The 13626-nt window shown below is 45.3% G+C and overlaps 1 protein-coding gene across 3 annotated transcripts in view; it reads left to right on the forward strand.

The window, feature by feature from the left end:
- The window catches only part of trpm2 (transient receptor potential cation channel, subfamily M, member 2), a 109971-nt gene that overhangs the window by 82192 nt on the left and 14153 nt on the right, over window positions 1-13626 (forward strand). For 2 of the 3 annotated variants that reach the window (XM_046352112.1, XM_046352195.1), the window contains exons 20-23: window positions 6103-6274; window positions 9213-9393; window positions 10316-10497; window positions 11692-11824. In XM_046352112.1, coding sequence (XP_046208068.1) covers window positions 6103-6274; window positions 9213-9393; window positions 10316-10497; window positions 11692-11824 — 668 coding nt within the window. The remainder of the gene's footprint in view (window positions 1-6102; window positions 6275-9212; window positions 9394-10315; window positions 10498-11691; window positions 11825-13626) is intronic. The other variant, XM_046352275.1, reaches the window with a different exon arrangement.

The raw sequence follows: 13626 nt of genomic DNA on the forward strand, positions 1-13626 counted from the left end.
TTTATATGCATTACAAAGGACAACTTGTCATCAATCAATACACCCAGGTACTTATATTGAGAAACAAGCTCAATGTGGGCTCCATTTATAGAACAGATATGCAGGTCCTCAGGGTCAACATTCCGTGACCTAGAGAACAGCATGAGCTTGGTTTTACTTATATTTAACACTAATTTAAGATCTGTAAGTGATTTCTGAATTGAATCAAAGTCATGCTGACGTTCACAAATGGCCTGCTGCACCGAGGTGGCACAGGAATACATAACTCTGTCATCTGCATAGAGATGAATGTTACAAGTTTTAACAGTGTTTCCTATGTCATTAATATACAACGTGAACAATAATGGACCCATTATCGAACCCTAAGGAACACCTTTTGAATCTCAAGAAATTCAGATTTAACCCCATCTATCAAGATGGCCTGAGTTCTGTCGCGAAGATAATTCAGATTAAACCCCATCTATTAAGATGGCCTGAGTTCTGTTGCTAAAATTTGTATTTTATTTCACCTTTATTTAACCAGGTAGGCTAGTTGAGAACAAGTTCTCATTTGCAACTGCGACCTGGCCAAGATAAAGCATAGCAGTGTGAACAGACAACACAGAGTTACACATGGAGTAAACAATTAACAAGTCAAAAACACAGTAGAAAAAAATGGGCAGTCTATATACAATGTGTGCAAAAGGCATGAGGAGGTAGGCGAATAATACAATTTTGCAGATTAACACTGGAGTGATAAATGATCAGATGGTCACTGCCTGTTCACCCCGCTATCATCCAGAAGGCGAGGTCAGTACAGGTGCATCAAAGCTGGGACCGAGAAACTGAAAAACAGCTTCTATCTCAAGGCCATCAGACTGTTAAACAGCCACCACTAACATTGAGTGGCTGCTGCCAACACACTGTCATTGACACTGACCCAATTCCAGCCATTTTAATAATGGGAATTGATGGGAAATGATGTAAATATATATATATATATGGCATATATAAATATATGGCATGTATATATATATATATATATACTAGCCACTTTAAACAATGCTACCTTATATAATGTTACTTACCCTACATTATTCATCTCATATGCATATGTATATACTGTACTCTACATCATCGACTGCATCCTTATGTAATACATGTATCACTAGCCACTTTAACTATGCCACTTTGTTTACTTTGTCTACACACTCATCTCATATGTATATACTGTACTCGATACCATCTACTGTATGCTGCTCTGTACCATCACTCATTCATATATCCTTATGTACATGTTCCTTATCCCCTTACACTGTGTATAAGACAGTAGTTTTGGAATTGTTAGTTAGATTACTTGTTGGTTATCACTGCATTGTCGGAACTAGAAGCACAAGCATTTCGCTACTCTCGTATTAACATCTGCTAACCATGTGTATGTGACAAATAAAATTTTATTTGATTTATTTGGAGGGCCAGTTGGTCAGGATGACGTCTATGAGGGTGCCCTTGTTTACAGAGTTAGGGTTGTACCTGGTGGGTTCCTTGATGATTTGAGTGAGATTGAGGGCATCTAGCTTAGATTGTAGGACTGCCGGGGTGTTAAGCATATCCCAGTTTAGGTCACCTAACAGAACAAACTCTGAAGCTAGATGGGGGGCGATCAATTCACAAATGGTGTCCAGGGCACAGCTGGGAGCTGAGGGTGGTCGGTAGCAGGCGGCAACAGTGAGAGACTTATTTCTGGAGAGCGTAATTTTCAAAATTAGTAGTTCAAACTGTTTGGGAATGGACCTGGAAAGTATGACATAACTTTGCAAGCTATCTCTGCAGTAGACTGCGACTCCGCCCCCTTTGGCAGTTCTATCTTGACGGAAGATGTTATAGTTGGGTATGGAAATCTCTGAATTTTTGGTGGCCTTCCTGAGCCAGGATTCAGACACGGCAAGGACATCAGGGTTAGCAGAGTGTGCTAAAGCAGTGAGTAAAACAAACTTAGGGAGGAGGCTTCTGATGTTGACATGCATAAAACCAAGGCTTTTTCGATCACAGAAGTCAACAAATGAGGGTACCTGGGGACATGCAGGGCCTGGGTTCACCTCCACATCACCCGCGGAACAGAGAAGGAGTAGTATGAGGGTGCGGCTAAAGGCTATCAAAACTGGTCGCCTAGAGCGTTGGGGGCAGAGGATAAGAGGAGCAGGTTTCTGGGCATGGTAGAATATATTCAGGGCATAATGCGCAGACAGGGGTATGGTGGGGTGCGGGTACAGCGTAGGTAAGCCCAGACACTGGGTGATGATGAGAGAGGTTGTATCTCTGGACATGCTGTTTGTAATGGGTGAGGTCACCGCATGTGTGGGAGGTGGGACAAAGGAGGTAACAGGGGTATGCAGAGTGGATCTAGGGGCTCCATTGTGAACTAAAACAATGATAACTAACCTGAACAACAGTATACAAGGCATATTGACATTTGAGAGAGACATACAGCGAGGCATACAGTAGTCACAGGTGTTGAATTGGGGAAGCTAGCTAAAAACAGTAGGCGAGGCTAATCAGCTAGCACAACAAACAGCAGGTAAAATGGCGTTGACTAGGCAACTGGGCCGACAGATAAAACAAACAAGCAGAAAGGAGTACCATGATTAATGGACAGTCCAGTGTGCGTCAGCTATGTAGCCAAGAGATCAGTGTCCATGGGGAAGCGGTGGATGGGGCAGGGAAGCTGGACTGGCGAGTGTTATCCAGGTTTAAAGAGAAACTAACAATGACTAGATAGCTTGTAGCTAGTTAGCTGGTTAGCGTCTGGAGGTTCTTGAGTGAGTCATAAAAATAAAATTAAAAGTAATAGCGATTCCGTATCACAGTGGGTGAGGCAGGTTTCCGGGAGGTATAAATAAAAAATATAAATAAATAAAAAATAAAAAATAATCAAAAAGAGATAGAAAGTAAATGGGTTCAGAGAGTGTTTGGGACGTGGTGTTTCAGACGGTTAGCAGGCCTGTGCTATCAAGCTAACAGTTCGTAGGCCCGGGCTAGACGTTAGCAGGCCGAATTAGCAAGCAGGGAGATAGCGAGGGCTAGAGAGTTAACCTTTGGGGGACGTCGCGATGGGGTGAGTCTGTTTATTCCTCTTCATGCGGTGACATCGACAGACCGGTCGTGGCCCGGGTAATTGTAGCCCAGGAGCATGCTACAGGTGCTCTAGTACGCTAGGTGAGCTGGAGACACAGCGTTTCAGAAAGCTCGCGGGCCTTGGCCAGCAGATGGATCTTTGGCGATGTCGCAACGGAAAAGCCTGTTGAAACCAACTCGGACGATTATGTCGGCGGACCAGTCGTGATGGATCGGCGGGGCTCCGTGTCGGCAGTAAGGGGTCCAGGCCAATTGGCAAGAGAGGTAATGTTGGACCTCTTCGGCTAGTTGGGAGATGGGCTTAGCTCGAGGCTAGCTCAAGGCTAACTGGTGCTTGCTTTGGGACAGAGACGTTAGCCAGGAGTAGCCACACGGATTGCAGCTAGCTAGTTGCGATGATCCGGTATAAAGGTTCAGAGCTTGCGGTAGGAATCCGGAGATGTGGTAGAGAAAAAGCAGTCTGATATGCTCTGGGTTGATGTCGCGCTGGTGTCCTAGTTAGCTTTGAAGACCGCTAGCAGTGGCTAACTGAGTACTAGCTAGTTAGCTGGCTAGCTTCTGATGGGGGTTCCGGTTCTAAAGTATAGAAAAAGCAGATCCGTACCACATTTTGGGTGATGCGGGTTGCAGGAGAGTATATTCAGCCTATAGTTGGAAAGTGCGATTAAAATATGTACGAAATATATACAGAAAAAAAAAAACGAGGAAAACTATATTTACACCAGACAGGACGGGACAAGACAAAACACACGTCCGACTGCTACGCCATCTTGGAAAGCAAATCTTGGAAAGCAAATAATTCCGATTTAACCCTATCTATCAAGATGGCCTGAGTTCTGTCGCGATGATAATTCCGATTTAACCCCATCTATCAAGATGGCCTGAGTTCTGTTGCTGAGATAATTCAGATTTAACCCCATCTATCAAGATGGCCTGAGTTCTGTCGCGATGATAATTCCCATTTAACCCCATCTATCAAGATGGCCTGAGTTCTGTCGCGATGATAATTCCGATTTAACCCCATCTATCAAGATGGCCTGAGTTCTGTCGCGATGATAATTCCGATTTAACCCCATCTATCAAGATGGCCTGAGTTCTATCGCGAAGATAATTCAGATTAAACCCCATCTATCAAGATGGCCTGAGTTCTGTCACTAAGGTAATTCTGAAACCATAAATAGGCTGTATATCCCAGGCCTACTCTTGATAATGATCAACAGTGTCGAATGCCTTCCTGATAACAATGTTAAATAAAAATGTTGGCTACTGATCCAGTAATAAGGGATGCTCCAAATGATCAGCCAATGTCTAATGTTAACAAAACATCCAGGACTTCTTTATCAGTGAATTTTCACCATCTACATCCAAACTACTCTTTTCAAGAGCTGGCTTTGAAATACATTCAAATATAAAGCCTGTAGAGATAAATGATGATTAAATGCATTAATGATATACATTTTGTCAGTAATTGGGCCAGAATCTAAATGAATTTATTATGGGAGAGAAGTGGAGACACAACACTTCGGTGATTTATCGGCTTTCAGAATTTAGCTGGGTTTCCTGTACATTCAGATACTGTATTAACATAATAATCTGATTTTGCTTTTTTAACTAGTTCCCAAAAGAGTGTTAAACAAATCAAATATATTTTATATTTGAGATTCTTCCCTTTGCCCTGATGACATCTTTGCACACTCTTCGCATTCTCTCACCTGGAATGAATTTCCAACAGTCTTGAAGGAGTTCCCACATGTGCTGAGCACTTATTGGCTGCTTTTCCTTCACTCTGTGGTCCAACTCATCCCAAACCATGTCAATTGGGTTGAGGTCAGGTAATTGGGGAGGCCACTTACATCACTCTCCTTCTTGGTAAAATATCCCTTACACAGCCTGGAGGTGTGTTGGGTCATTGCCCTGTTGGAAAAACAAATGATAGTCCCACTAAGCGCAAACCAGGTGGGATGGCTTGAAGTATGCCTTGAATTCTAAATAAATCACAGACAGTGTCTCCAGCAAATCACCCCCACACCATCACATCTCCTCCTCCTCCATGCTTCACTGTGGGAACCACACATGCGGAGATCATCCATTCACCTATTCTGCGTCTTACAAAGACACAGCACTTGGAACCAAAAATCTCACATTTGGACTCATCAGACCAACGGGCAGATTTCCACCTGTCTAATGTCCATTGCTCAGGTTTCTTGGCCCAAGCAAGTCTCTTCTTCTTATTGGTGTCCTTTAGTCGTGGTTTCTTTGCATCAATGTGACCATGAAGGCCTGAGTCTCCTCAACAGCTGATGTTGAGATGTGTCTGTTTCTTGAACTCTGTGAAGCATTTATTTGGGCATCTATTTCTGAGGTTGGTAACTCTAATGAATTTATCCTCTGCAGCAGAGGTAACTCTGGGTCTTCCTTTCCTGTAGCGGTCCTCATGAGAGCTAGTTTCAACATAGCGCTTGATTGTTTTTTGCGGAAGAAATATTCAAAGTTCCTGATATCGGCCTGGACGGATAAACATGGATAAACCTTTGAGATATATATATGTCCAGTGGTGTAAATACTACTTAAGTCGTATTTTGGGATATCTGTACATTACTTGACTATTTATATTTTTCACGACTTTTACTTAACTTACATTCCTAAAGAAAATAATGTACTTTTTACGACATAAATTTTCACTGACACCAAAAGTTATCGTTACATTTTGAATGCTTAGCAGGAAAGGAAACTGGTCAAATTCACACACTTATCAAGTGAACATTCCTGGTTATCTCCACTGGCTCTGATCTGGCAGAATCACTAAACACAAAAGCTTCTCATGTACGTTTGCATTCAATTGAACATTCCAGTATGTAAAAACATACTGAATGCATCCCTTAAAAACAACATTTATGGCTCATTTTACTTGAATACCCCTCGTAAAATGGACTGCTATGGACCATCATGGGGTATTAAACTACTTGTTATCTCTCTCCTCTCCTCCAGATGTTGGACATGTTCTTCTTCATGTTCCTGCTGAGTATCTGGGTGGTAGCATACGGCGTTGCTAAGCAGGGCATCCTCATCCACAACGAGGACAGACTGGACTGGATCGTCCGGGGCGTCATCTACGAACCATACCTTATCATCTTCGGGAATATGCCCTCTAACATCGACAGTAAGTCAACTGATCAATCAATTAATCAATCAAATATATTTCTATAGTCCTTCTTACATCAGCTGATGTCACAAAGTGCAGTACAGAAACCCAGCCTAAAACCCCAAACAGCAAGCAATGTAAATGTAGGAGCATGATCAAATGTTGTGCAGATGAATAGGAACCGTCCTATCGTCTATGCAGCTATGTCTTTCTATTTTTTATGTCTTTCTATTTGTGCTCCTGTTTGAGTAGCCTGGTCCAGGGGTGTGTGCTCCTATTTGAGTAGCCTGGTCCAGGTGTTTGTGCTCCTATTTGAGTAGCCTGGTCCAGGTGTGTGTGTGCTCCTATTTGAGTAGCCTGGTCCAGGGGTGTTTGTGCTCCTATTTGAGTAGCCTGGTCCAGGGGTGTTTGTGCTCCTATTTGAGTAGCCTGGTCCAGGGGTGTTTGTGCTCCTATTTGAGTAGCCTGGTCCAGGGGTGTTTGTGCTCCTATTTGAGTAGCCTGGTCCAGGTGTGTTTGTGCTCCTATTTGAGTAGCCTGGTCCAGGGGTGTTTGTGCTCCTGTTTGAGTAGCCTGGTCCAGGGGTGTTTGTGCTCCTGTTTGAGTAGCCTGGTCCAGGTGTGTGTGTGCTCCTATTTGAGTAGCCTGGTCCAGGTGTGTTTGTGCTCCTATTTGAGTAGCCTGGTCCAGGGGTGTTTGTGCTCCTATTTGAGTAGCCTGGTCCAGGGGTGTTTATGCTCCTGTTTGAGTAGCCTGGTCCAGATGTTTGTTCTCTTGCCAACTCCATTGCCAAACATGACAATTCCATAAGAAGTTGGCAGGCGTGGAGTGACTGGATGACTCTATGGACGTAGAACTCAGTGGTTTCTCCATGGAGCGGCGCGATTGGACAAAGGAGGCCTCGGGCAAGTCCAAAGGGGGAGGGGTGTGCCTCTTCATAAACAACATCTGGTGCCCTGCTTCCAGTGTGAAAGAAATCTGGAGCTTTTGCCTGTAGACTCTTTTATCTACCAAGAATGTTCTCATCCGTAATTATCACGGCTGTCTGCATCTCTCCACAAGCCAACACCACTTTGGCTTCAACAAACTGTGTGGTGCCATAAACAAACGAGAAACCTCTCACCCAGAGAAACCTCTCACCCAGAGAAACCTCTCACCCAGAGAAACCTCTCACCCAGAGAAACCTCTCACCCAGAGGCAGCATTTCTGGTGGGGCGGAGACTTAAAACCATTCTACCTCATTTTTACTAACGTCTCCTGCAACACTAGACCACTGTTATTCTACCCACAGAATTGCATATAAGGCCTTCCCTCCTCCCTTCGGCAAATCTGACCATGATTCCATTCTCCTGCTTCCTGTTTACCAAGCTCAAACAGGAGGAATCAGCTCAATCCGATGAAGCAGACGCGAGTCTACAAGACTGTTTTGCTAGTACAGACTGGAATATGTTCTGGGATTGGTCTGATAGCATTGAGGTGTTTACAACATCAGTCACAGGCTTCATCAATAAGTGCATAGATGATGTTGTCCCCACAGTGACTATAACAATGTATCCATACCAAAAACCATAGATTACGGGCAATAACACACTGGACTGAAGGCTACCGCTTACAAGGACGGAAACATGGACACGGACACATGCAAGAAAGCTGAGACATCAAACATGCAGAAGGATAATATAGGAGGAAGGTGGAATCCAATTACACCGGCTCCGACGCTTGTAGATGATATTGGATTACGAAGGGAAACCCAGCCGTGAGTTGCCCAGCGATGCAGAACTCTTTTTATGCTCGCTTCATGGAATATAACACTGTGCCTTGTGTGAAAGCCCCTGTTTTTTCCATAGGGCTGTATGATGGGGTGGCAGGGTAGCCTAGTGGTTAGGGCGTTGGACTAGTAACCAGAAGGTTGCAAGTTCATATCCCCGAGCTGACAAGGTACAAATTTGTCGTTCTGCCCCACTGTTCCTAGGCCGTCATTGAAAATAAGAATTTGTTCTTAACTGACTTGCCTGGTTAAATAAAGACAAAATACATTTTAAAATGATCTCCATCTCAAAACGTTTAGACTCTACTAACTTGTTGGATGCATTTGCTGTTTTGGTCTCAGAATATTTTGTGCCCAATAGAAACCAATGGTAAATAACACTTCTACATTAATGCTACCATGATTATCCTTTACGGGATAGGTGTTCCCCCTGCGGGATGGTTGAGCTAATATAGGCTAATGTGGACCAGGCTACTCAAGTAACTACAACATTTCCTAGGACATAGACATATCTGATATGGACAGAAATGGTGAGAGTTTAGCATGTCTTGGGGGTATGATATAAAATGCTAACCTCCTGTTATTGCAATGGTGAGAGGTTAGCATGTCTTGGGGGTATGATATAAAATGCTAACCTCCCCTGTTATTGTAATGGTGAGAGGTTAGCATGTCTTGGGGGTATGATATAAAATGCTAACCTCCTGTTATTGCAATGGTGAGAGGTTAGCATGTCTTGGGGTTATGATATAAAATGCTAACCTCCCCTGTTATTGTAATGGTGAGAGGTTAGCGTGTCTTGAGGGTATGATATAAAATGCTAACCTCCCCTGTTATTGTAATGATGATAGGTTAGCATGTCTTGGGGTTATGATATAAAATGCTAACCTCCCCTGATATTGTAATGATGATAGGTTAGCATGTCTTGAGGGTATGATATAAAATGCTAACCTCCCCTGTTATTGTAATGATGATAGGTTAGCGTGTCTTGAGGGTATGATATAAAATGTTAACTTCCCCTGTTATTGTAATGGTGAGAGTTTAGCATGCCTTCGGGGTATGATATTTGTACGCCTGTAACTTTCTGGTTACAAATAAAAGTGGATTTGATTTGAGGAGAGATGAAACAGACTGGCACACTTGATGTTGATCGATGTAATTGATCCATGTTGGGTCCTCTATCTGCTTCAGATGCCCTGTTTGACATCAAGGCCTGCAGTGTAAATGGTACAGAGTCTCAAAAGCCTAAATGTCCTATTCTTAACGAGGACAAGATGCCTGCCTTCCCTGAGTGGCTGACCATAATCCTTCTGTGTGTCTACCTGCTGTTTGCCAACATACTGCTGCTCAACCTGCTCATAGCAATCTTCAAGTAGGTTCCAGTCATCAATCAATCAATCAAACGATCAATCAATCCATCCATCCAGCTACTCATCCACCCATCCATCCATCCATCCATCCATTCATCCATGTATCCAGCCATCAATCAATCCATCCATCCATCCATCCATCCATCCATCCATGTATCCATCCATCCAGCCAGCCAGCCAGCCATCCATCCATCCATCCATCCATCCATCCATCCATCCATCCATCCACCCATCCATCCATCCATCCATCCATCCATCCATCCATCCATCCATCCATCCATCCATCCATCCATCCATGTATTCATCATGTATCCATCCATCCATCCATCCATCCATCCATCCATCCATCCATGTATTCATCCATGTATCCATCCAGCCATCCAGCCATCCATCCATCCATCCATCCATCCATCCATCCATCCATCCATCCACCCATCCATCCATGTATTCATCCATGTATCCATCCAGCCATCCAGCCAGCCAGCCAGCCAACCAGCCATCCATCCATCCATCCATCCATCCATCCATCCATCCATCCATCCATCCATCCATCCATCCATCCATCCATCCATCCATCCATCCATGTATTCATCCATGTATCCATCCAGCCAGCCAGCCATCCATCCATCCATGTATCCATCCATCCATCCATCCATCCAGCCATCAATCTATCCATCCAGCCATGTATCCATTCCTCCATCCATCCATTCTCCCATCCAGCCACCCACCCATCCATTACTCCATCCATCCATTCCTCCATTCTTCCATTCATCCATCACTGCATCCCTTCCTCCATCCATCCACCAATCCATCCATCCATCCTTTCATTCATCAATCTCTGCACTTTCTATCATCTTTCTATCATATTGTCCGTGTTTCACTCTTCTTCTCTTCTTCCTCTTCCCCTTCCTCTCCACCCTCCAGCTATACTTTCCAGGAGGTTCAGGATAACACAGACACCATCTGGAAATTCCAGCGGTATGAACTGATCAAGGAGTACCACAGCCGACCCGCTGCCCCCCCTCCACTCATCCTCCTCTCCCACATCTTCCTCTTCATCAGACGCATAGTGCTGCAGAGACCCCCCAATAGTTACAGAGCCTTCAGTGAGTCCTGAAATATATAAAATCCAAATGAAGCCTAGTCCTGGACTAAAAGTCACTTTCAAGACAAGGCTTTGTCTGTGTCCAGGAAACCTGCCTTCAAACTGTTAACCTGGTTAGCTCTTTCTTCTGTCCTAAATATATTATACAGTCTATTCTATTTCATATGGTTTCTCCTCTTTCCTCTCCTCCTCTCTCCTTTTCACTCCCCTCATCTCTCCTCTTCACTCTCCTCTTCATTCTCCTCCTCTCATTATCACTCTCCTCCTCTCTCCTCTCCTCTCCACACACCTCCTCTCCTCTCCACTCTCTTCTCCACCCTCTCCTCTCCACTCTCCTATTCACTCACCTCCTCTCCACTATACTCATCTCCTCTCGTCTCTCCACTGTTCTTTTCACTCTCCTCTTCACTCTCCCCCTTTCCACTCTCCACTCTCCTTGTCTCCCCCTCTCCACTCTCCTCCTTTCCTCTCTCATCTCCTCCTCTCCTCCACTCTCATCTCCCCTCTACTCTCCTCTCCACTCTCCTCCTCTCCACTCTCTCCTCTCCTTCTATCCTCCTCTCATCTCTCCTCTCCACTCTCTCCTCTCCTTCTATCCTCCTCTCATCTCTCCTCTCCACTCTCTTCTCTCCTTCTCTCCTCCTCTCATCTCCTCTCTTCTCCTCTCCACTCTCCTTCTCTCCTCCACTCCTCTATCCTTCCCACTCTCCTCTCTCATCACCACTTTCCTCCTCTCCTCACTCCTTTCCACTCTCCTACTCTCCACTCTCATCATCACTCTCCTCCTCTCTTCTCTCCTCTCCACACACCTCCTCTCCTCTCCACTCTCCTCCTATCCTCTCCACCATTCTCCTTTCCTCTCCTATCCACTCTCCTCCTCTTCTCACTCCTCTCCACTATCTTCTCCACTCTCCCCCTCTCCTCTCTTTTCTACTCCTCTCCACTCTCCTCCTATCCTCTCCACTCTCCTCCTCTCCTCACTCCTCTCCACTCTCCTCTTCGCGACTCTCCTCTCCACACACCTTCTCTCCTCTCCTCTTGACTCTCCTCTGTCCTCATCTCCACTCTTCTCCTGTCTTCTCCACTCTCCTCCTCTCCACACTCTTCCCCTCCTCTAACCTTCTCCACTCTCCTCCTCTCCACTCTCTTCCTTTCCTTTCTTCTCTCCTCTCCACTCTCCTCCTCTCTTTCCCAGAGGAGAGGCTGCCTGAGGTGGAGGAGGAAGAGTTATTGTCGTGGGAATCCTTTATGAAGGATAACTACCTTCTCTCCTGCAGACAGCAGCAGAGCCAGAGCATGGAGCAACGTACCACAGACACCGCTGACAAGTAACTTATTACTCTGTTTTTATGAAGTGTCTTTTCTGCAATAGATGACCAACCTGGGTACTACTCTGTTCCAACTGCATCCCAACTGGACTTGTCTGGCCTGTTGAATGTGCAAACAGCCTGACACGTAGGGTTGAAAATGAGGACTTCTCCAGTGATTCTGTGTCCCCCCCCCACCCCCCAGCGTTAGGATCTGTGTGATTCAGTGTCCCCCCCAGGGTTAGGATCTATGTGATTCAGTGTCGTCGTCCCCCACCCCCCAGCGTTAGGATCTGTGGGATTCAGTGTCTCCCCCAGGGTTAGGATCTGTGTGATTCAGTGTCTCCCCCAGCGTTAGGATCTGTGTGATTCAGTGTCTCCCCCAGGGTTAGGATCTGTGTGATTCAGTGTCTCCCCCAGCGTTAGGATCTGTGTGATTCAGTGTCCCCCCCAGGGTTAGGATCTGTGGGATTCAGTGTCTCCCCCAGGGTTAGGATCTGTGTGATTCAGTGTCTCCCCCAGCGTTAGGATCTGTGGGATTCAGTGTCTCCCCCAGGGTTAGGATCTGTGGGATTTAGTTTCCCCCCCAGTGTTAGGATCTGTGGGATTCAGTGTCTCCCCCAGGGTTAGGGTCTGTGTGATTCTGTTCAACTGTTCAACCTCTTTCATATCGTCCGAGATCCCTAAAGATTGGAAAGCTGCCACAGTCATCCCCCTCTTCAAAGGGAGAGACACTCTAGACCCAAACTTTTACAGACCTATATCTATCCTACCCTGCCTTTCTAAGGTCTTTGAAAGCCAAGTTAATAAACAGATCACTGACCATTTCGAATCCCACCGTACCTTCTCCGCTGTGCAATCCAGTTTCCGAGCCGGTCACGGGTGCACCTCAGCCACGCTCAAGGTACTAAACGATATAACCGCCATCGATAAAAGACAGTACTGTGCAGCCGTCGTCATCGACCTGGCCAAGGCATTCGACTCTGTTTATGAGTTTATGAGTTTTTACAGGGATAGTGCACATTAATCAACATTTCAGTAAAAGTGTCGGTTTTAGCCAGCTGGCAAATTTTCAACCGCAGTCACTGTGCTAACAAACCTCCAAACGAGCTTCAATGCCATTACAAGACTCCTTCCGTGGCCTCCAACTGCTCTTAAACGCTAGTAAAGCCAAATGCATCCTTTTCAAACGTTCGCTGCCCGCACGCCGGATAGCATCACTACTCTGGACGGTTCTGACTTAGAATATGTGGACGACTATAAATACCTAGATGTCTGGTTAGACTGTAATCAAATCTAGAATCATCTTTCTATTTCGCAACAAAGCCTCCTTCACTCACGCCGCCAAACTTACCCTAGTAAAACTGACTATCCTACTGATCCTCAACTTCGGCGATGTCATCTACAAAATAGCTTCCAATACTATACTCAGCAAACTGGATGCAGTCTATCACAGTGCCAACCATTTTGTTACCAAAGCCCCTTATACCATCCACCACTGCGACCTGTATGCTCTCGTTAGCTGGCCCTCGCTTTCATATTCATCGCCAGACCCACTGGCTCCAGGTCATCTATAAGTCGATGCTAGGTAAAGCTCCGCCTTATCTCAGTTCACTGGTCACGATGGCAACACCCACCCGTAGCACATGTTCCAGCAGGTATATCTCACTGATCATCCCCAAAGCCAACACCTCATTTGGCCGCCTTTCCTTCCAGTTCTTTGCTGCCAGTGACTGGAACGAATTGCAAAAATCGCTAATGTTAGAGACTTTTATTTCCCTCACCAACTTTAAACATCAGCTATCTAAGCAGCTAACCGATCG

This window comes from Oncorhynchus gorbuscha, linkage group LG01 (assembly GCF_021184085.1).
Source record: "Oncorhynchus gorbuscha isolate QuinsamMale2020 ecotype Even-year linkage group LG01, OgorEven_v1.0, whole genome shotgun sequence".
Lineage (NCBI taxonomy): Eukaryota > Metazoa > Chordata > Actinopteri > Salmoniformes > Salmonidae > Oncorhynchus > Oncorhynchus gorbuscha.